The sequence below is a fragment of the Neoarius graeffei genome, chromosome 26 (genome assembly GCF_027579695.1).
Source record: "Neoarius graeffei isolate fNeoGra1 chromosome 26, fNeoGra1.pri, whole genome shotgun sequence".
Lineage (NCBI taxonomy): Eukaryota > Metazoa > Chordata > Actinopteri > Siluriformes > Ariidae > Neoarius > Neoarius graeffei.
In genome coordinates this window covers 42,223,261-42,247,389 of record NC_083594.1, presented here as the reverse complement: position 1 = coordinate 42,247,389, position 24,129 = coordinate 42,223,261, and the positions used below count along the sequence as shown (strand labels likewise).

General features: G+C 44.1%; 1 protein-coding gene across 3 annotated transcripts in view; it reads right to left on the bottom strand.

Annotated features, from left to right (window-relative positions):
* Positions 1–24,129, bottom strand: part of srgap2 (SLIT-ROBO Rho GTPase activating protein 2) — a 285,919-nt gene that overhangs the window by 57,188 nt on the left and 204,602 nt on the right. For all 3 annotated transcript variants that reach the window (XM_060910660.1, XM_060910661.1, XM_060910662.1), the window contains 5 exons: positions 16,111–16,326; positions 14,009–14,137; positions 9,181–9,402; positions 5,778–5,879; positions 5,221–5,418 (listed from right to left, as the gene is read on the bottom strand). In XM_060910660.1, the coding sequence (XP_060766643.1) occupies positions 5,221–5,418; positions 5,778–5,879; positions 9,181–9,402; positions 14,009–14,137; positions 16,111–16,326 (867 nt within the window). The remainder of the gene's footprint in view (positions 1–5,220; positions 5,419–5,777; positions 5,880–9,180; positions 9,403–14,008; positions 14,138–16,110; positions 16,327–24,129) is intronic.

Sequence of the window (24,129 nt, the reverse complement as noted above, 5' to 3'; positions counted from 1 at the left end):
TATAAATTTCAACCTGCCGTTACTCCCAAAGTACTGAACGGATCTTAACGAGATACATTTCTTTGGAAAGCAGAGATTATACACTTTTTAATGATAGTATTCACGATAGAAAATATTCAAGAGTTAAGCAATGACCGATTTGGAAACTTTGATGGGCGTCTGCATGGACAATTTTCACAGCACGGCCAGCGAGCGTCTGATAGGTCTATTAGTGTGCAAAGCATCAATTATGTTTTATCTCATGTCATCTCATTATCTCTAGCCGCTTTATCCTGTTCTACAGGGTCGCAGGCAAGCTGGAGCCTATCCCAGCTGACTACGGGCGAAAGGCGGAGTACACCCTGGACAAGTCGCCAGGTCATCACAGGGCTGACACATAGACACAGACAACCATTCACACTCACATTCACACCTACGCTCAATTTAGAGTCACCAGTTAACCTAACCTGCATGTCTTTGGACTGTGGGGGAAACCGGAGCACCCGGAGGAAACCCACGCGGACACGGGGAGAACATGCAAACTCCACACAGAAAGGCCCTCGCCGGCCACGGGGCTCGAACCTGGACCTTCTTGTTGTGAGACGACAGCACTAACCAGTACACCACCGTGCCACCCTCCAATTATGTTTTATTTACAACATAATTCCATCCAAGGCGGCACGGTGGTGTAGTGGTTAGCGCTGTCGTCTCACAACAAGAAGGTCCGGGTTCGATCCCCGTGGCCGGCGAGGGCCTTTCTGTGTGGAGTTTGCATGTTCTCCCCGTGTCCGCGTGGGTTTCCTCCGGGTGCTCCGGTTTCCCCCACAGTCCAAAGACATGCAGGTTAGGTTAACTGGTGACTCTAAATTGACCGTAGGTGTGAATGTGAGTGTGAATGGTTGTCTGTGTCTATGTGTCAGCCTTGTGATGACCTGGCGACTTGTCCAGGGTGTACCCCGCCTTTCGCCCGTAGTCAGCTGGGATAGGCTCCAGCTTGCCTGCGACCCTGTAGAACAGGATAAAGCGGCTAGAGATAATGAGATGAGATAGTTCCAGATGTTATTTCATAGTTTTGATGTCTTCAGTATTGTTCTACAATGTCAAAAATAGTCAAAATACAGAAAATCCTTCAAATGAATCCAAACTTTTGACTGGTACTACATGTTTGCCAGTCAAATCCAACATAAACTGCTCTTTCAGTCAGTGACATGAATTACAAAGATATGAAATGAAGAGTGATCATTTGAACGTGCAATCAGATAAATCGAGAGCGCAGTTAATGGGAGTGTTGTGGATGAATGACAATGAATAAGAGTCTGAATGATGTATAGAAACAAGGCTTTTCAGTGAATAAAATGTTGTCGATAGCTGCAATTTCACATCTCAAAGAGACTCCTGGAAGGGTAAAACCCAAACCTGCCACACATCTGCATAATTAATCACTCTTCAAGTTCAACAGCGAGACACAACATGAATATGTATTATGCTAAACCTTTTCAAAGGCTGTGTTTTAATTACATCAACAAATCCGTGACTAATACGAAACTGACTTTACCACAGCAGTAATAAGATTGTGTTTTGAGAAACGTCATGATTAGTTTGAGATAATAATGCATAATAATTTATAATCTGTCTCATTAAGACCTAAGCACATGAATGATACGATTTGTTGACTTCATTTGAACGAAAACAGGTTCCGCAAATTAAATACCTGCCTTTTGGTTGTATAATTTGCTCACACAGTTGCCAAGTTGCTGCTCCCAAAGGGACTATGAAGCTACATTAAGTCACGCTGCACATGCTAAATTATTCTCTTTGCATCGATGCCGACCTTTAATTTGTATCCAGGTAGAAATGCCATGAAGAGCATAAGACTATTTTGTGTGATTTAGTTCACATAAAATGTATAAAGCTCTGTAAGGTTTTTTTTTGTAAATCAGCTTGTCCATTTTTTGCAGGTGTTATCAGATTTAACACATAAATCCATAGATGATCCGGACCAATGTCACGAAAGTCTGAGAAATGGACGGGGATTTGTACAAACTAGCAATAGAGACTGGGAGAATAAGTGAAAAAATGACCCCATGCTGTGTTCAAAGATTCTAGTGAAGAGAGAAATCATCTCTGTGTCTTCTAACATATCATGTTTTCCATCTCCTTCTCTCTCTCTCCTCCATCTTTTTTTTTTCTAATTGTATCCCATGGGTGTCTGTGTGTGTGTCTGTCTGGGTGTGTCTGTGTGTGTGTATGTGTGTGTGTGTCTATGTGTGTGTGTGTATGTGTCTGTGTCTATGTGTGTGTGTGTCTGTGTCTATGTGTGCGTCTATGTGTGTGTGTCTGTGTTTATGTGTGCGTCTATGTGTGTGCACGCGTGTGTTCGTGTGCGCGCGCGCGCGTCTGTGTGTGCCTGTGCATCTATGTGTCTGTATGTGTCTGAATGTCTGTGTGTGTCTATATGTGTGTGTGTCTGCGTGTGTCTGTGTGTGTGTGTCTATGTGCATGTGTGTGTGTGTGTGTGTGTGTGTGTGTGTGTGTGTGTGCCTGTGCATCTATGCGTCTGTATGTCTGTGTGTGTCTATATGTGTGTGTGTGTGTGTCTATGTGCATGTGTGTGTCTATGTGTGTGTGTGTGTGTCTATGTGCATGTGTGTGTCTATGTGTGTGTGTGTCTATGTGCATGTCTGTGTGTCTATGTGCATGTCTGTGTGTGTGTGTGTGCCTGTGCATCTATGTGTCTGTATGTCTGTGTGTGTCTATATGTGTGTGTGTGTGTCTATGTGCATGTGTGTGTCTATGTGTGTGTGTGTGCGTGTGTCTGTGTGTGCGTGTGTCTATGTGCATGTGTGTCTATGTGTGTGTGTGTCTGCCTGTGCATCTATGTGTCTGTATGTCTGTGTGTGTCTATGTGTGTGTGTGTCTATGTGCATGTGTGTGTCTATGTGTGTGTCTATGTGTGTGTGTGCGCGTGTGTCTATGTGCATGTGTCTATGTGTGTGTCTATGTGTGTGTGTGCGCGTGTGTCTATGTGCATGTGTCTATGTGCATGTGTGTGTCTATGTGTGTGTGTGTGTGTGTGTGTCTATGTGCATGTGTGTCTATGTGTGTGTGTGTGTGTCTATGTGCATGTGTGTGTCTATGTGCATGTGTGTGTCTATGTGTGTGTGTGTCTATATGCATGTGTGTGTCTATGTGTGTGTCTATGTGTGTGTCTATGTGCATGTGTCTATGTGCATGTGTGTCTATGTGTGTGTGTGTGTGTCTATGTGCATGTGTGTGTCTATGTGCATGTGTGTGTCTATGTGCATGTGTGTGTCTATGTGTGTGTGTGTGTCTATGTGTGTGTGTGTCTATATGCATGTGTGTGTCTATGTGTGTGTCTATGTGTGTGTCTATGTGCATGTGTCTATGTGCATGTGTGTCTATGTGTGTGTGTGTGTGTCTATGTGCATGTGTGTGTCTATGTGCATGTGTGTGTCTATGTGTGTGTGTGTGTCTATGTGCATGTGTGTGTCTATGTGCATGTGTGTGTCTATGTGTGTGTCTATGTGTGTGTCTATGTGCATGTGTCTATGTGCATGTGTGTGCACGTGTGTCTATGTGCATGTGTCTATGTGCATGTGTGTGTGTGTGCCTATGTGCATGTGTGTGTCTATGTGTGTGTGTGTGTCTATGTGCATGTGTGTGTCTATGTGTGTGTCTGTCTATGTGCATGTGTGTGTCTATGTGTGTGTCTGTGTGTGTCTATGTGCATGTGTGTGTCTGTGTGTGTGTGTCTATGTGCATGTGTGTCTATGTGTGTGTGTGTGTGTGTGTCTATGTGCATGTGTGTGTCTGTGTGTGTGTGTCTATGTGCATGTGTGTGTCTATGTGTGTGTGTGTCTATGTGCATGTGTGTGTCTATGTGTGTGTGTGTGTCTATGTGCATGTGTGTGTCTGTGTGTGTGTGTGTGTCTATGTGTGTGTGTGTGTCTATGTGCATGTGTGTGTCTGTGTGTGTGTGTGTCTATGTGCATGTGTGTGTCTATGTGCATGTGTGTGTCTGTGTGTGTGTGTCTATGTGCATGTGTGTGTCTATGTGCATGTGTGTGTCTGTGTGTGTGTGTCTATGTGCATGTGTGTGTCTATGTGTGTGTGTGTCTATGTGCATGTGTGTGTCTATGTGTGTGTCTGTGTGTGTGCGCGTGTGTCTATGTGCATGTGTGTGTCTATGTGTGTCTATGTGTGTGTGTGTGTCTATGTGCATGTGTGTGTCTATGTGTGTGCGCGCGTGTGTGCGTGTCTGTCTATGTGTGTGTGTGTGTGTCTATGTGTGTGCCTGTGCATCTATGTGTCTGTATGTCTGTGTGTGTCTATATGTGTGTGTGTGTCTATGTGCATGTGTGTGTCTATGTGTGTGTGTGCGCGTGTGTCTGTGTGTGTGTGTGTCTATGTGCATGTGTGTGTGTGTGCCTGTGCATCTATGTGTCTGTATGTCTGTGTGTGTCTATATGTGTGTGTGTGTCTATGTGCATGTGTGTGTCTATGTGTGTGTGTGCGCGCGTGTGTCTGTGTGTCTATGTGTATGTGTGTGTCTGTGTGCGTGTGTGTCTATGTGCATGTGTGTGTCTATGTGTGTGTGTGTGTGTCTATGTGTATGTGTGTGTCTGTGTGTGTGTGTGTCTATGTGCATGTGTGTCTATGTGTGTGCGCGCGTGTGCGTGTCTGTCTATTGTCTGTGTGTGTGTGTTTGTGTGTGTGTGTGCGCGTGTCTGTGTGTGTGTGTGTGTGTGTGTGTCTGTGCGTGTGTGTGTCTATGTGCGTGTGTGTGTGTGCCTGTGCATCTATGTGTCTGTCTGTGTGTGTCTATATGCATGTGTGTGTCTATGTGTGTGTGTGCGCGTGTGTCTATGTGTGAGTGTGTCTATGTGCATGTGTGTGTCTATGTGTGTCTGTGTGTGTGTGTGTGTGTGTCTATGTGCATGTGTGTGTCTGTGTGTGTGTGTCTATGTGCATGTGTGTGTCTATGTGTGCGCGTGCGTGTGCGTGTCTGTCTATGTGTGTGTGTGTGTGTGTGCGCGCATGTGTGTCTATGTGCATGTGTGTCTATGTGTGTGCGCGTGTGTGTCTGTCTATGTGTGTGTGTGCGTGCGTGTGCGTGTGTCCGTATGTCTGTCTGAGTGTCTGTCTCTATGTGTGTCTGTGTGTATGCGTGTGTGCGTCTCTGTCCATCTGTGTGTGTGTGTGTGTCTGTCTGTCACCCACCGTGAAGTAAAACTGCTCAGTCTCCTGCTGATTGGCTCGTCTCTTAGCCAGACTTGGTTTGCTCATGAATGATTCAGACACCGTGGACTTCACTGACTCCATCGAGTTGCTGTGGTGGAAGCAGTCGGTCACATCAAAGTCCTCGATAGTCACCATGTCCTGGATGGTCTGCAGAGTCGCCTCCATGGTCTTCTTCACCTGAATGAGAGAGACGGACTCAGAGTAATGCATGCAAATCTATGTAACAAAAGTGCATTAGTTTCACCTCGAAGCACATATGTGAACTAAAAAAAAAAAACAACAAAAACAAGCCCCGGTTAAGCACCTGAGGCTATTGCAACGATCGTGAACGCAACGTGTAATGATTTATAGCAGTTAAGTAAGCAGGTGAAAGGTTCGTGCATGGACAGACAATGTAAGAAGAACGTTTAGAGTGACTATACTGTATATATATTCGGAAACCAGGCTGTTTGCTATGCTTGAGAAGACAGACGAGTCTGTGTCTATGCACTCACGCATGTGTATGTGTGTATGTGTGAGTGTGTGTGCATATTTGCCTCCTCGTTCTCTATCCTGAGTGTGGAAAGACGAGACTGGAGCTGCTGGCACCTCTGCAGAAGTTCTCCCTGTAGCGGCTGCTGAGCGCACATGTAGCCCATCTTCATGAAAAAATACAAATAAAAAAGGCTATTACAAAGCAAGAAAAAATGAGAGCGTAAAATACCCTTTAAAAGAAAACACAAGCGAAAGCATCAATCAATGACAGCCTGCAGAAAGTCTCAGAAATTTTGGCACAAGAAAAATGGAGATTTTTTCCATCGGCTCCACCTGTCTGGATTTTGGCTCAAGATTGGTTTCAGTGTGAAATTAATGGTACTCGGTGGTGAAGGAGTTGTTGACTGATAGGCATGCTTTGTCTGTAACATGCACACGGAGATCATACACCAGTTTCCTGGTTCTGTCAAAGTAAACAAAACAGGTACGCACCAGCACTAACAAAGATATTTACAGCCCAAAGGAACGTAAATATCTGATCATACAGAGTTTTGTATGCGCAGGTCATATTTATATCAACAATGACTTCACATTAAAATAATTCCGCAGGGGCTGACGAAAATTCAAATGTCCAAGACCCTGCTTGCACTGAAGCCCAATTTCCTGCCCTAAAAAGTGCCAACTAACATAATTTGGCTCAAAATCGTGCCAAGGTAATTATGTTCATAATATAGAGGAATTTGATTAGGCCATTCCAAGACATTTAAACGTTTCCCTTTAACCCACTCCAGTGTAGCTTTAGCAGTATGTTTAGGGTCATTGTCCCGCTGGAACGTGAACCTTTGCCCCAGTCTCAAACCGTTGGCCGACTCAAACAGGTTTTCTTCCAGAATTGCCCTGTATTTAGTGCCATCTATCTTTCCTTCAGTCCTGACCAGCTTTCCTGTCCCTGCAGATGAAAAATATCCCCACAGCATGATGCTGCCACCACCATGCTTCACTGTAGGAATGGTGCTCTCAGGGTGTTGGGTTTGTGCCACAGCTGGCGTTTCCCATGATGGCCAAAAAGATCAGTTTTAATCTCATCTGACCAGAGAATCTTCTTCCATGTCTTTGGGGAGTCTGCCACATGCTGTTGGGCAAACTCCAAACGTGTTTTCTTAAGCAATGACTTTTTTCTGGCCGCTCTTCCATAAAGCCCCGCTCTGTGGAGTGTACGGCTTAAAGTGGTCCTATGGACAGATACTCCCATCTCCGCTGTGGATCTTTGCAGCTCCTTCAGTGTTATCTTTGGTGTCTTTGTTGCATCTCTGATTAATGCCCTCCTTGTCCGGTCTGTGAGTTTTGGTGGGCGGCCTTCTCTTGTCAGGTTTGTAGTGGTACCATATTCTTTCCATTTTGCTACAATGGGTTTAATGGTCCTCTGTGGGATATTCAAAGTTTGGGATGTTTTTTATAACCCAACCCTGATCTATACTGATCTATACACCAGTTAACCTAACCTGCATGTCTTTGGACTGTGGGGGAAAACCAGAGCACCCGTAGGAAACCCACGCGGACAACATGCAAACTCCGCACAGAAAGGCCCTCGCCGGCCACGGGGCTCGAACCCAGACCTTCTTGCTGTGAGGCAACAGCGCTAACCACTATACCACCGTGCCGCCGTGGTATAATGTGTCACCTTTAAATGTTTTAGAGAAGACGTCTGTGCTTCCAGATCATGTTTAGATACGGCTTCTTCTTTGAACTATAGAGTTTTAGCGGGCAACGGCGGATGGCACGGTGAATTGTGTTCACAGATAATGTTCTCTGGAAATATTCCTGAGCCCATTTTGTGATTTCCAATACAGAAGCATGCCTGTATGTGATGCGGTGCCGTCTAAGGGCCCGAAGATCACGGGCACCCAGTATGGTTTTCCGGCCTTGACCCTTACGCACAGAGATTCTTCCAGATTCTCTGAATCTTTTGATGATATTATGCACTGTAGATGATGATATGTTCAAACTCTTTGCAATTTTACACTGTCGAACTCCTTTCTGATATTGCTCCACTATTTGTCGGTGCAGAATTAGGGGGATTGGTGATCCTCTTCCCATCTTTACTTCTGAGAGCCGCTGCCATGCCAAGATGCTCTTTTTATACCCAGTCATGTTAATGACCTATTGCCAATTGACCTAATGAGTTGCAATTTGGTCCTCCAGCTGTTCCTTTTTTGTACCTTTAACTTTTCCAGCCTCTTATTGCCCCTGTCCCAACTTTTTTGAGATGTGTTGCTGTCATGAAATTTCAAATGAGCCAATATTTGGCATGAAATTTCAAAATCGACATTTGATATGTTGTCTACGTTCTATTGTGAATACAATATCAGTTTTTGAGATTTGTAAATTATTGCATTCCGTTTTTATTTACAATTTGTACTTTGTCCCAACTTTTTTGGAATCGGGGTTGTACATTGCTGCTATACTGTATGTGCAATCCAAGCACTTTTTCCATGGTGAATTTAACAACTGTGCACCTTGATGTTGCCATCACTTTTACATGCAATCCAGAGTTTCAAGTTAGTAGAAAATAAACTAAAGCTGGAATCCTAAGTACTACTGGCCCCCGTTTGTTTGGTTCTTGTTTTTGAATGTGCGCTGAAATACGCTTGTGGAAAGAGAGCATGACTCTCACCAGTTTCACACACTGACACACACACACTCACTGATGGGGAACATCTGGCCGTAGTGGCCCTGTCTCTCAGAGGGACGGGTTAGGCAGTCACAGCTGGGCTCAAATACACTGCACTGGACCTAACCAGCTGCAGGATCCTTATAGTGTCAAACACAAACACATACATACATACATACATTCACACAAAATGGAGCACTGAGGCTTTACAAAGCCTCCAAACAGCTGAGAAAACCGTTGGTTATTTGCATCAAGAGCAGGAAAAACAACCCTTCTGTCATCTGCCCAGATTTATCACTGCTGTTCACAGGCAGTGGTAGAAAACTCTAGAACGACAATTTCTTCCATAACAAACCACCGAGGACTCACGAGGACTTGTTACAAGCCTGATAAACACACCATACATATCATTTGTGTGTGTATGGACAAGCACCAAGAGACAGAACAGGAAGAAAAACCTATGCTCATTTACTTGGCAAATCAAAAGCCGGCAGGAGCAAAGAAATCTATAAATGCCGAGCAGATGTGTTTATATAAAAATGCCTTCATGCTGTTGTTTGTTTACTGCTTCAGGACGGGTAAACAATTAGCATGATTAGAACAGAGGGGTTCAGGCATACAACCCGCTTTGAAGTCGCAAAACTGTTGTTCGTAGCGCTCTAAAGGTTCTGAGCTAAACGCGCACTGGCACTTCTTAGCACGGATCCAAACACACACGCACAACTTCATGCCAACGTATTCTAACCCCCCGACAAAAAGCTATACCGTGCAAACCAACATGCGTATAGACTCACCTGGTCCCCCATATGAGACTGGAAGTCGAAGCGCATGGGAGGGCAGAAGATGTTGTTGTAGGTCTCCATTAGTCTCTGTTTGTCAGCCTGGGCCTCGAGGTTCTCAGCTGCGTTCTCGATCGTCTCCAGGCCACCGTGCTTCGACGTCTCCACGTTAAACTCAGCAGAGAGGTAGGTACGCAGAGCCCGGTGCAAGCTGGCATGGTAGCCCAGGTCACAGCACTGAATGAGAGAAAAAGTAAATTCAGCCAGGCAATTGACTCAAAATAATTTAATTCAATAACAATATACAGGAAATAATTGCATATTTATGAATGTACAGTGCACAGTTCAAAAGGTATTCATTCAGAGAGAGAGTCCTATAGTTCTTCGAAATATGGACGTAGAGATTTTGTGTTGCCATTTTGGTGCCATTTGTGTCCCACTGATATAACAACACCGGCCACTTTAATAGGAACTTGTTCTTGATTCTAAGATTCCTGTTCTTGGCTAGCAGGAGTGGAACCCAACGTGGTCTTCTGCTGTTGCATGCTGAGATGCTTTTCTGCTCACCACGGTTGTAAAGAGTTGCTATTCAAACCAATCTGGCCATTTTCCTGTGACCTCACTTATCAACGAGGCATTTGTTTCCACACACAGAACTGTCGCTCACTCACTCAATGTTTTTTGCACCATTCTGTGTAAACTCTAGAGACTGTTGTGTGTGAAAACCCCAGGAGATCATCCATCCATACATCCATCCATTATCCGTAACCACTTATCCTGTTCTACAGGGTCGCAGGCAAGCTGGAGCCTATCCCAGCTGACTATGGGCGAGAGGTGGGATACACCCTGGACAAGTCACCAGGTCATTGCAGGACTGACACATAGAGACACACAACCATTCACACCTATGGTCCACCAATGCAGAACTAACCTGCATGTCTTTGGACTGTGTGGGAAACTGGAGCACCCAGAGGAAACCCACGCAGACACGGGGAGAACATGCAAACTCCATACAGAAAGGCCCCCGTCAGCCATTGGGCTTGAACTCAGAACCTTCTTGCTGTGAGGCCACAGTGCTAACCACTACACCACCGTGCCGCCCCAAGGACAACAGCAGTTTCTGAAATACTCAAACCAGTCCATCTGGTTCAAACCAACACCCATGCCACAGTGAAAGAACGTCACACTTTGAGATCACAATTTTTCCCATTCTGATGTTTGAAGTGACTGATCAGGTCACTTTAAAAGTACAGCCCCTTTCCCAAAATTATAGACAGGAAGTCAATTATTTAACTAAAATTTTGATTTCAATAAATTAATGCACGCTCTCTTTTTATCCGTAACAGTTACAAAAGCTAAAACGGCACCACAGTCGTGGAATCAACCATGCAAAGCTTTAAACCCCAAAGGGATCCAGTCCGAACTGTCTTCTAGCTCAAACAGGAAGTGAAACTTTACTTGCAGAAAAACAGAAACCGATTAATTTGAAATACAGGGCGTTACTTCCGTTTATGAACTTGGAAGCTGAAAAAGCCTAGCTGCTTTGAAATAACATGCCGTTTTCAGATGGGAGAGATTTAGCAATGTTTTATTGCACTGGTTCCTGCATGGTCATATTATATGTAGGAAGCAATCCATTATTTATTTGAAAAAGGGCATCCGAGTAAGACACCTAGAACATGCACATGAACTCCAGAGTGACAACCTGGTGTGCTTTAACTTATTTTCTCATTCAGCAGAACTTAACCCCATTACATCCACCTCTTAATCAACCTCCGTATGAATCATGTGTTTCCCAGCATGCCCGGGTCTCTTAAACCAAGGGAACGCGCCGTGTAAACCCATCATTCATATTCATTGCACTCTGGGCCTATTCACAGGCTCTGATCATGAGCTTGAGCCCTATGAGGATCCAAGTATCATAGGGAAGGAGGAGTAATCCCTCTCTAAGAGCGTGTCTGTGGGGTTGCCTTCGGTCTAGCCAAGTGAAGCAATTGTATTACTCTAATGGAACAAAAGCCGCTTGAACTTTCAAGGATCCACATCTCATATTACGAGCCCGACACACCGTAACAGCATTATGATGTGCAGGCATCTTTAAATTACACGGAAAAATTGAGTTAAACCATTTGTATGGATTTTAATGAATAAATATGTAATTTCAAGTATCTCCACAAAGCAATAGTGGAACGCAGGAAATTCACTGGCAGTTAAAAAGGAAAGCGTTATGTGCTCTCAAGCTAGAGTGAAAAACCCGGCGTGCTTGAACCTAGTACAATGTCTGGAGATATCAGAGGGGCTTGTGGAAATAAAAGCTGATACATTATACCAGAAAAGATGCAGTGGTGCTTTGCGATTTGTTAGCATGGTTATGCTAGAGAAGTCTATATAGAAGAATAACAGCAGAAATGTCTGGAAATGTGTTCAGGAAATGAAATGAAATGTGTTCAGGAAATGAACACACCTACTTTAAATCAGATGAATGTCACACATTCACACACACATCACATTATCTCTAGCCGCTTTATCCTTCTACAGGGTCGCAGGCAAGCTGGAGCCTATCCCAGCTGACTACGGGCGAAAGGCGGGGTACACCCTGGACAAGTCGCCAGGTCATCACAGGGCTGACACATAGACACAGACAACCATTCACACTCACAATCACACCTACGGTCAATTTAGAGTCACCAGTTAACCTAACCTGCATGTCTTTGGACTGTGGGGGAAACCGGAGCACCCGGAGGAAACCCACGCGGACACGGGGAGAACATGCAAACTCCGCACAGAAAGGCCCTCGCCGGCCCCGGGGCTCGAACCCAGGACCTTCTTGCTGTGAGGCGACAGCGCTAACCACTACACCACCGTGCCGCCTTCAGATGAATGTCTCTGGGCATTTTTAAACAAATCTTCAGTGAACTCTGAGAAGCGCAAGCAAGTTGGGAAAACTTTGTTAAAATCAATGAAAACTTTTGTTTGATTGCCATCACCAGAGATTGCGAATGGTGAAGTATAAATATACAGTGTCTTCCAAAAGTGTTCATCCCCCTTGATGTTTGTCCTGTTTTGTCGCGTTACAAGATGGAATTAAAATGGATTTTTGGAGGGTTAGCACCATTTGGTTTACACAACATGCCTACCACTTTAAAGGTGAAACGTGTTGTTTTATTGTGACACAAACAATAATTAAGATGAAAAAAAAAACAGAAATCTGGAGTGTGCATAGGTATTCACCTCCTTTCGTATGAAACCCCTAAATAAGAGCTGGTCCAACCAATTCACTTCATAAGTCACATAATTAGTTGATTAAGATCCACCTGTGTGCAATCAAAGTGTCACATGATCTGTCACATGATGTTTGTATAAATCAACCTGTTCTGGAAGGACCCTGACTCTGCAACATGACTAATCAAGAAACATGAAAACCAAGGAGCCTCCAAACAGGTCAGACACAAAGTTGTGGAGAAGTGTAGATCAGGGTTGGGTTATAAAAAAATATCCCAAACTTTGAATATCCCAGGGAGAACCATTAAATCCATTATAGCACAATGGAGAGAATATGGCACCACTACAAACCTGACAAGAGAAGGCCGCCCACCAAAACTCACAGACCGGGCAAGGAGGGCATTAATCAGAGATGCAACAAAGACACCAAAGATAACACTGAAGGAGCTGCAAAGATCCACAGCGGAGATGGGAGCATCTGTCCATAGGACCACTTTAAGCCGTACACTCCACAGAGCGGGGCTTTATGGAAGAGTGGCCAGAAAAAAAGTCACTGCTGAAGAAAACACGTTTGGAGTTTGTCCAACAGCATGTGGCAGACTCCCCAAAGACATGGAAGAAGATTCTCTGGTCAAATGAGACTAAAATTTATCTTTTTGGGCATCATGGGAAATGCCATGTGTGGCGCAAACCAACACCCTGAGAACAGTGAAGCATGGTGGTGGCAGCATCATGCTGTGGGCATGTTTTCCATCTGCAGGGACAGGAAAGCTGGTCAGGACTAAAACATACTGCTAAAGCTACACTGGAGTGGTTTAAAGGGAAAGATTTAAATGTCTTGGAATGGCCTAATCAAAGCCCAGACCTCAATCCAATTGAGAATCTGTGGCATAACTTGAAGATTGCTGTACACCAACGCAACCCATCTAACTTGAAGGAGTTGGAGCAGTTTTGCCTTGAGGAATGGGCAAAAATCCCAGTGGCTAGATGTGCTAAGCTCATAAAGACATACCCCAAGAGACTTGCAGCTGTAATTGCAGCAAAAGGTGGCTCTATAAAGTATTGACTTTGGGGGGTGAATACCTATGCACACTCCAGATTTCTGCTTTTTCATCTTAATTATTGTTTGTGTCACAATAAAACAACAATTTTCACCTTTAAAGTGGTAGGCATGGTGTGTGAATCAAATGGTGCTAACCCTCCAAAATCCATTTTAATTCTAGCTTGTAATGCGACAAAACAGGACAAACACCAAGGGGGATGAATACTTTTGCAAGACACTGTACATGTCCATCTGTTTGAAGTGAAGTGGACTGGATGGAAAGTTGCTTACAATAGGTATCCATTTTGAATGCTACATCAGAAAAGCTTACATGCCGATATGCAAATATAAAGGCTACATTTAAAATGGCTCCAGGTTACATGAACTACATATGACATGACCGGAAAGGTTTTTATACCCTCTGCACTATAGATGAGTATAGGGAGCCATTTGGGTGTCAGCCAAGTAAAGGGCATTACCGTTGTGTATATATGTTAATGAATATATGTTAAGGGCTATGTTGGCACCACCAGACTAAAAGCAAAGGAATCAATAGTGATGAGGCACAGGAGGACTTACGTTAATGAGGTCGGAGAGGTCATGAATGTAGTACTTGAACACGCAGCAGTTGGTCGCCTCCAGAGCCAGCAGGTACTCGTTCCTTGCCTTGATGGCTTTCAGCTTGTTCTCAGTGTATTTGGCTTGGCGCTGAAAAGGAGATGGAAAATGAGGAGTATGAGGAAAGGAGAGAAAGAGAACATTGAACAAGGGCCATTAAATCACTCTCGCCAGTAAATAGCAACATGGATCAGGTGTCTCCAAATGGTTCATGGCTGCAAGTTGACATAGAAATGTTCAAGCTGCCACCACAAACTCGAATCCTTTGGTACTCTGTCCTTTTCTAACCCTACAGCCTGAAGTTACGGACACAAAAATGGTCTTGATCCATTTCAGACAGAGGAACTCTTCTGGACAACTGTGATCTCCTTCATAACAATTTGGAAATGGTATTGGATCTATAGTCTAACAAACGTAGATTGCTGGCCATTTCATCATCACCACCAAACCATGTTATCTTCATCCCAGTACCCCACTTCAGTGACCAATAACGGAGTTGTCTTCTTCTTTCGGCTGTTCCCGTTCGTGATCGCCGCAACCGATAATGTCCCTCCATCTCCTCCTGCCCTCCGTATCTTTTTTTCTGTCGCACCAACCGTCCTCATGTCCTCCTTCACCACATCCATACATCTCATCTTTTGGTCTTCCTCATTTCCTTCTACCTGGCAACTCCATCTCCAGCATTCTTTTCCTCTGTACGTGGCCAAACCACCTCGATCTCGCCTCTCTCACTTTGTCTCCAAGCCGTCCTGTCCCTCTAATATACTCGTTTCAAATCCTGTCCAACTTTCTGACTTCCAAAGAAAATCTCAACATCTTCAGCTCTGCTACCTCCAGTTCAGCCTCCTATCTTTTCATCAGTGCCACTGTCTCCAAACCATCCAACATCGCTGGTCTTATAGTCTGGAATGAGTCATATTTACACCTGAATTTCAAGCAAAGCTCTAAAGCTTATACCCTGACCATAGGAACATGGTAGATGGTGTCAGAGACTCAGATTACCTCGTCTGCAAGCCAGACTTCTAAACTTTCACTACAGTCGGATACATTTCGTCAGAATCATATATATTCACAGGAAGATGCTGTTTGTCTTACATAAAATAGGGATGCTTCCATGATGATAGTGGCATTTGTGTGATACCAAACTCGTACTTGTATAAAACCCTAGGTCCCATGCCAATGCATCCGATGTGATGTAAACTTTGTGTACGTTCTCGGTGTGTATTACACAAAACTGTTGCACAAGACAGCACTTCACGTCTGCAAGAACTGAGCACTGACACACGTAATGAGTACTAAATCTCTTACTCAGTCTGAATAATAACTAAAAAAAAGGTATAGACGCACCCCTACTACAAAAAGATGACTGATTTCTCACCACTAGGTATTTTAAAACAAAACCTGAAGAACTTCTTGAAAGGTTTGACTCCAGCGACTATACCTTGCTGTGAAAGGAAAGCCTACTGTATTTTGGATATCAAAAGGTTGTTTACATATGAAGGTCGCCAAACAAACTCAGAATGTCATGATCCTGAAGCTTGTGGCCAGAGATGTGTATAAAAGTTGAGGTGCTCTTTAAGTTGCGGGCAAGGCATCTGAGGTTATCGGAGAACCTGGAAAATGTTAAAGTATCCACAAGTAAAACACGCTTTTTCACCATCAGTGTCTGCAACGTTAGACAGAAATGAGAACAAACTTGATCTCAGATGAACAATTTATTCCTTATGAATGAGATCATAAACAAGAATAAGATCAACATGCCTTATGAATGTAGGTCCTGATCCAGAACCATCTGCGAAATCGTGCAAACCGTCATACCACTCACCACGTCATCCATCTCCCTCTGTTTCCAACTCTCTTCTGCATTCTCTTCTTACCATTCAAACAATGTCTTCATCTCCATCTGCTCACCCTTTTACCACCTACACAAACCTTTTCTCGATATTCTCAAGTTCTTTCATTTCAAGTGGCCACCAAGCTCCAAAATACATCCGTCACCATCACCCTCTTACTCTCCACTCTCCACGACTGGCTTCATTTCAGCTCTTCTCTTCAGTCCTCACCTTCTCCTTCATCTTCTCGATCTTTTTCACAGAGCTCCGACGAACAGGCTTGTCATCGAGCTTGACACTGGTGAGTGTGTCAGGAGAGCGTGGAGTTTGGCGCTCCTCTTGGCGTGCCCCGCGTCCCATCTGCTTCTCTTCCTGCTTCTCTGCCTCCTTCAGCTTGCTCTCAGCGTTGAGGCTATCCGCGTTGTACATGTGGTACGTCTTCATGACCTGCCAGGTAGAATGAGGAAGAGCACGGTTAGCACTGTGATGTCTAAATATGAAAGGGAAGATGTACTGAATTAGAATGACTATCAAGTTATAACTCTGCATTCACAATGGCAGGCATTTTTACATGCCTTACATGACATATTTGTTGGTTACTAGAAGTCCTGCTGGTTGCCATGGTCTGTCCGGTACGACCCAGTTAGTGTTTCAAAAGTTTACTCTTTCTTGATCATTTTCAGTCACTACAATATCCTGGTCAGGGGTATGGTGGATCTCAGGAACAATGTTGAACAGGATCCCAGTCCATGGAAGAACACCATGCACATACATGCTCATTCACACCCAGGGGCAATTAACCAATCAACCTATTGGGAAGTTTTGAGAAATTGACTACTTTCACGTTACCCATAATGCTTTGTGCCTTGTGGGGTAACCAAAATATAAACAAACTAAAACATGGCGTTGTACACTGACAGTAATCTTTTGAATTTAAATCTCGCTAAAACCTTCAAAAAAGTGTCAAAACTAACAAAACCAAAGCATAAAGAAATCCGCAAAGCCTTTTCTGTGGACTTTGAGAAATCAATCTGTAAAAAAAGCGCTTGTAAATATCGTACTGAACGCTCTGAACACCTCTACTTTGGGTGACAATGAGTCAGCAGCCTTCTTCGTCCGTCAACACGGGTGTTCTAACAATTACTTACCTGCACAAGTTAAAAGCTTGGCAGAGGATCTTCAAAAGATCGACACTGATCATAGAAGCCACAGTGAAATCGTTTTTGCTGGGTGCTGGTTATGACGAGAAAGCCGTAAGAAAATACAAAACGCTTAGTGTATGGGAACACAAGCAGGGAATTCACTCAGTCAAGTAAGTACTGTAAAACACAACGAATTGTCAAATTTCTCTTTAAGTTGATTTTGATTTCCTTCCCTCTGATTTGAGCTACCAGATTACGACAATCTTTGGGCTGTTAGAGGAAGCTGTTAGGGCTACAGGGTCAAATACTACATTCAATCTACCAACATAAACGGTAAAAGGCGAAGTACATGTACCGTAAGCTTCCTGACACTGCATCGTTTGCACTTTGTTTTGGGAATTGATCCTTCAATAAAGTTGTCCTTTTGAATTCTTTGACTTACCCTTGTTTTTCAGTTTTTGCACTTTTTATGACTAAACACAAAGACAGACGGGTTGTAGGCTTCGTGACTTGGATCATCAGACTTTACTCCACCACTGAAGTGTGCAGAACACACTCGCGTGTTGCCTGTCGGTGAAAAATTTTGACGGCGAAGTCTGTCCAACCCACACTTTTCGACGCTTAGCCTCTTTATGTATGTTAGAAAACTTGAAATCAGGAAAAGTTGTTTTTTCCCAATGCGAATTCAAAGAAATGACTAAGGTTATCTGACTTAGTAAACAAATATAGCGCCTGGCTACCCCCCTCCCCCCCAAGACGCAAAGCATTATGGGTATGTGAAAGTAGTCAATAGGAGGAAACCAGAGACCCCAGACCAAACAGACAGTAACCCAAACTCAGGCTCCAACCAGGGGCCCTGGAGTTGTGAGGTAGCAATGCTACCCTAAAACCTGATTATATCATAGTATGCAGTTTGCATGCCACTTGAAATATCAGATAACAGCTAAACTCTGGGCGGCACGGTGGTGTAGTGGTTAGCGCTGTCGCCTCACAGCAAGAAGGTCCGGGTTCGAGCCCCGTGGCCGGCGAGGGCCTTTCTGTGCGGAGTTTGCATGTTCTCCCCGTGTCCGCGTGGGTTTCCTCCGGGTGCTCCGGTTTCCCCCACAGTCCAAAGACATGCAGGTTAGGTTAACTGGTGACTCTAAATTGACCGTAGGTGTGAATGTGAGTGTGAATGGTTGTCTGTGTCTATGTGTCAGCCCTGTGATGACCTGGCGACTTGTCCAGGGTGTACCCCGCCTTTCGCCCGTAGTCAGCTGGGATAGGCTCCAGCTTGCCTGCAACCCTGTAGAACAGGATAAAGCGGCTAGAGATAATGAGATGAGATGAGCTAAACTCTGATATTGATCGAAGATTTGCACATAAAAGATTTGTGCATATCAAATTACGGAGTGTGTGTGCTTTACGCTGTTTAGGAATCCAGTATTTCATACATAGACTGAATATTTTCTATCACTGCCTTTGTTGTTTTGCCATTCGTTTCAAGACTAGCCATTTATTGCTTTTTAGTACTTATGGCAGAATTTGTTCAGGTGGCTGAGAAAGTGCAGACAGCCTGGTGGTAGGAAACAGGAAATATGCTTGAGCCAATGCCCTTTCAGCCTCAGCTTCGGATAATGACTTGCATACAGGTCCTGCTCCAGAATCATTTGCCCAAACTGTTTTTGCTTGCGCTCGAGCGTGCACGACAAAATAGTTTTCTTCTCCTTCTAGCTCAATGCTTTCTTAAAAGCCAAGAACAACTTAAAAAAAAAAAAAAGTCAGTTTATACTGAGTAATACAGTTCTGTGCAAAAGTCTGAGGCACATGTAAAGAAATGCTGTGGATCAAAAATGGCCAAAAAGTAATGAAATTAAATGTTTCAACATTAAAAAAAATACTATCAACAGTAATCAGTAAGCCATAATAAATGAAACAAATTCAATATTTGGTGTGAGATGACCCTTTGCTTTAAAAAAAAAAAAAAAGGTAGTCTCTGGTATATTGAGTGCAGTTTTATGCGGAAATGAGCTGTAGGTTTTACTGAGCATCTTCCAGAACCAGCCACGGTTCTTCTGGACACTTTGACTCTCACACTCGCTTCTTCATTTTGCACCAAAACCCAGCAGCCTTCATTATGTTTTCTTTTTTCATCTGAAACGTAGTCTCTTATGTAATATGCTGCTCAGATACAAACATTTCTTTCCTGTAATATTTAACAGTTATTCCATGAAATCGAGTCGTACATGAGCTGATAGCGCTGAGTTGGGTATAAACCATGTACCGCGAGATTGAGTGAAATAACTGTTTTATTCTATCCACATTTACTGGATTTTGAGAAACGGAGCATTTTTTTTCAAAGTCTCATCTCATCTCATCTCATCTCATCTCATCTCATTATCTGTAGCCACTTTATCCTGTTCTACAGGGTCGCAGGCAAGCTGGAGCCTATCCCAGCTGACTACGGGCGAAAGGCGGGGTACACCCTGGACAAGTCGCCAGGTCATCACAGGGCTGACACATAGGCCAAGTTTACATTAGACCGTATCTGTCTCGTTTTCTTCGCGGATGCACTGTCCGTTTACATTAAACCATCTGGAAACGCCGGGAAACGGGAATCCGCCAGCGTCCACGTATTCAATCCAGATCGTGTCAGGTCCGGTGCTGTGTAAACATTGAGAATACGCGAATACGCTGTGCTGAGCTCTAGCTGGCATCGTCATTGGACAACGTCACTGTGACATCCACCTTCCTGATTCGCTGGCGTTGGTCATGTGACGCGACTGCTGAAAAACGGCGCGGACTTCCGCCTTGTATCACCTTTCATTAAAGAGTATAAAAGTATGAAAATACTGCAAATACTGATGCAAATACTGCCCATTGTGTAGTTATGATTGTCTTTAGGCTTGCCATCCTTCCACTTGCAAGTGGTAAGTGATATGCGCTGGGATCTCACACACAGCGGCTCAGTCCCGAATCACTGCTTGTGCACTTCACTCACGTGCTCTGTGAGCTGCACAAGGCCGGAGTGCGCACCCTCCAGAGGGCACTCGCTGTTCAGGGCGGAGTGATTTGGAGCACAGGATGCCTGCGGAGCTGAGCGTATCCGTGTATTGGCGTTGCTGTGTGCACGCAAATCGTGTATTGGCGTTGCTGTGTGCACACTAATCGTTTTAAAAACGTTAATCTGATGATCCGCTGATACGGTCTAATGTAAACATGAGCATAGACACAGACAACCATTCACACTCACATTCACACCTACGGTCAATTTAGAGTCACCAGTTAACCTAACCTGCATGTCTTTGGACTGTGGGGGAAACCGGAGCACCCGGAGGAAACCCACGCGGACACAGGGAGAACATGCAAACTCCACACAGAAAGGCCCTCGCCGGCCACGGGGCTCGAACCCGGACCTTCTTGCTGTGAGGCGACAGCGCTAACCACGACACCACCGTGCCGCCCTTATTCCATATTTTGTTGCTTTTTTTTTTGAGGTTTCGTTTTCGAGGAGAGTTTTTTTTGTCCTTGGTTGGTTCAGCAAAATGCTCCGCCATTTTGTTTTTCTCTACTCATCATATATGAGCTGATATCCTAATAGTCGAGTAGCCAATCAGCATGCACGACTGCTCATATCCAGTGAGTTGTGCTGGAAAACGAACATTTTGAACTCTAAAATGTTTTTGTACTGACTGGATAATGTAGAAGTCATAAAATAAAAAAGTTTGTATGAAAACAAATTGGGTGCCTCAGACTTTGCACAGTACTGTGTGTCTCAAGCATGACCTTTTGGACAACCATTTAAACAGCTAATTGAAGGCTGAACCATTGTGATGCCCATCTCATTATTGATTTGCGTTGGAGAAAGAAGTCATCCAGAGTGAAGACACGCGCAACTGGAATAGTCAGTAAAAGTGTCAGTTGTGTAATTGTGGCACCAGTCAGCTGTATAACCACAGCAGCTGAAAACTGGAATTCACGCCAAGCAATGGAAGATGCCATTGGGCGGGATGAACTCAGGACGGTGGGGTGGTCATGGGGTTTTCTTATTTGAAACGTGAATGGAATGTCCTTGCTGTCAACTACTCCCTGGAGAAGAATCTTTGGCACATTGCATCCCCTCATGCAATGTGCCAAAGGGTACAGAGATGACATAACTGCCAGCTCCGTCAATCTAACGACCTCCATTTACATCATTTCCACTGGCTTAGAAGAAGAAACCTTTATTTGTCACATGCACACTTCAACTCTGCATTTAACCTATCTAAAGCAGTGAACACACGCACACACACCCAGAGCAGTGGGCAGCCACACCAGAGCGCCCGGGGAGCAGTCAGGGGTCAGGTACCTTGCTCAAGGGCACCTCAGCCCAAGGCCACCCCACGTCAACCTAACTGCATGTCTTTGGACTGTGGGGGAAACCGGCGCACCCAGAGGAAGCCCATGCAGACACGGGGAGAACATGCAAACTCCACACAGAAAGGCCTTCGCCGGCCGCTGGGTTTGAACCCGGAACCTTCTTGCTGTGAGGCGACCATGCTAACCACTACACCACCATGCCGCCCAATAAATTCTTTCAATAAATGCTTATCCTTGCTGCGTCATCATTTATTGAACAATGAGGAGAAACTTCACGTTTCCTCCGATTCCTTTTTTGCTTTATCCCCGTTATAAACCACAAGTGTTGTTTAAAAAAAAAAAAACAGTGCCAGGTCTATTTTGATCACAGCTAAGTATTTAATTACAGGATTTGCTTTCTTTTATGGGGTCATTTCCTCATCAGCACACATGTATGCAAGTGCGTATGCCTCTATACGGGGGATTCAGTCAAAGAAATTTGATAAGGCCTAAATCTGGAGCGCCCCTCCCCAAAACTTCAATCTCTTCTCGAACCCCCACGGCCACAAACAAAGCAGACACATGTTCCGCATTAGAGCAGGAATTTCTAACGGCTCAGCGAAAACAAAGCTCGGGTATCATTGGTATGACTGAGTGCCGCGCGTCCTGCTGCTAATTAAAGGCATGCTCTGTGTGATTGTACGGTGTGTCAGAATATGGCGCTGACAAACACTCCGCTTTCACACAACACGACCTGGCAGGGGATCACACAGTCATTTGCGCCATATCTGTCCGCAATGAATGGGTTATAATTTATACACCCCCTAATCTTACTGCCATTTGAGCGCTATAAAAAGGAACGTCCATGAAATTCGGCGAACATGGCTTCATCGCAAAGACTGTGTCAGATATATTAGCGACATGGGACTTGTATTGTGCAAGTCTGTTGTAAACTAGGTTCGTATACTTTTGAAAAAGTCTGTCAAAATACACAACTCGTTCATTATCATCTTAAGAAACCGAACGCCGCCACGTTTTGAAGGTAATGAATCCAATTTCGTGCTTCAGAGAAACCTGAGAGAGATGAATCTGTGAAGGCATCGATCTCAGAAACTCACCGGCACCTCAGGAAAACAAAGAAAAAAAAATCAATCTACGTCCTGGTGCATGATCCTACACCAGATATGCGTTTTAAACGTATACACACAAGCAGATGTAGTCATTTATAGTTTCCCTTAACACTGGCCAACACTGTCACGCCCTGCCTGTCGTACACAAGAACACACAACTAGGACCCCCTGCTGTGATTATCAGCCACAATGCTTTTGAGAGAAAAGAAGAACTAGTACTCAGACTCAAATTCCACTGATCGTACCTACTGATTAGCCTACTGCCAAAAATATCACTTTTTTTTTTACGATTGTGTTGAATGACAGTAATGTGCAAACAATATTTAAATAATATCAGCTGGCTTTTTTTTGGTGCTGTATCAGATATATTCCATTCAGCTAGCATGATATTGAACGAATCAAAGACGAGTTATTATTATTATTATTATTATATGTACGCATTCCTTTTGGGTGTTCAACTCGTACAACCCCGATTCCAAAAAAGTTGGGACAAAGTACAAATTGTAAATAAAAATGGAATGCAATAATTTAGAAATCTCAAAAACTGACATTGTATTCACAATAGAACATAGACAACATATCAAATGTCGAAAGTGAGACATTTTGAAATTTCATGCCAAATATTGGCTCATTTGAAATTTCATGACAGCAACACATCTCAAAAAAGTTGGGACAGGGGCAATAAGAGGCTGGAAAAGTTAAAGGTACAAAAAAGGAACAGCTGGAGGACCAAATTGCAACTCATTAGGTCAATTGGCAATAGGTCATTAACATGACTGGGTATAAAAAGAGCATCTTGGAGTGGCAGCGGCTCTCAGAAGTAAAGATGGGAAGAGGATCACCAATCCCCCTAATTCTGCTCCGACAAATAGTGGAGCAATATCAGAAAGGAGTTCGACAGTGTGAAATTGCAAAGAGTTTGAACATATCATCATCTACAGTGCATAATATCATCAAAAGTTCCAGAGAATCTGGAAGAATCTCTGTGCGTAAGGGTCAAGGCCGGAAAACCATACTGGGTGCCCGTGATCTTCGGGCCCTTAGACGGCACTGCATCACATACAGGCATGCTTCTGTATTGGAAATCACAAAATGGGCTCAGGAATATTTCCAGAGAACATTATCTGTGAACACAATTCACCGTGCCATCCGCCGTCGCCAGCTAAAACTCTATAGTTCAAAGAAGAAGCCGTATCTAAACATGATCCAGAAGCGCAGACGTCTTCTCTGGGCCAAGGCTCATTTAAAATGGACTGCGGCAAAGTGGAAAACTGTTCTGTGGTCAGACGAATCAAAATTTTAAGTTCTTTATGGAAATCAGGGACGCCGTGTCATTCGGACTAAAGAGGAGATGGACGACCCAAGTTGTTATCAGCGCTCAGTTCAGAAGCCTGCATCTCTGATGGTATGGGGTTGCATTAGTGCGTGTGGCATGGGCAGCTTACACATCTGGAAAGACACCATCAATGCTGAAAGGTATATCCAGGTTCTAGAGCAACATATGCTCCCATCCAGACGACGTCTCTTTCAGGGAAGACCTTGCATTTTCCAACATGACAATGCCAAACCCCATACTGCATCAATTACAGCATCATGGCTGCGTAGAAGAAGGGTCCGGGTACTGAACTGGCCAGCCTGCAGTCCAGATCTTTCACCCATAG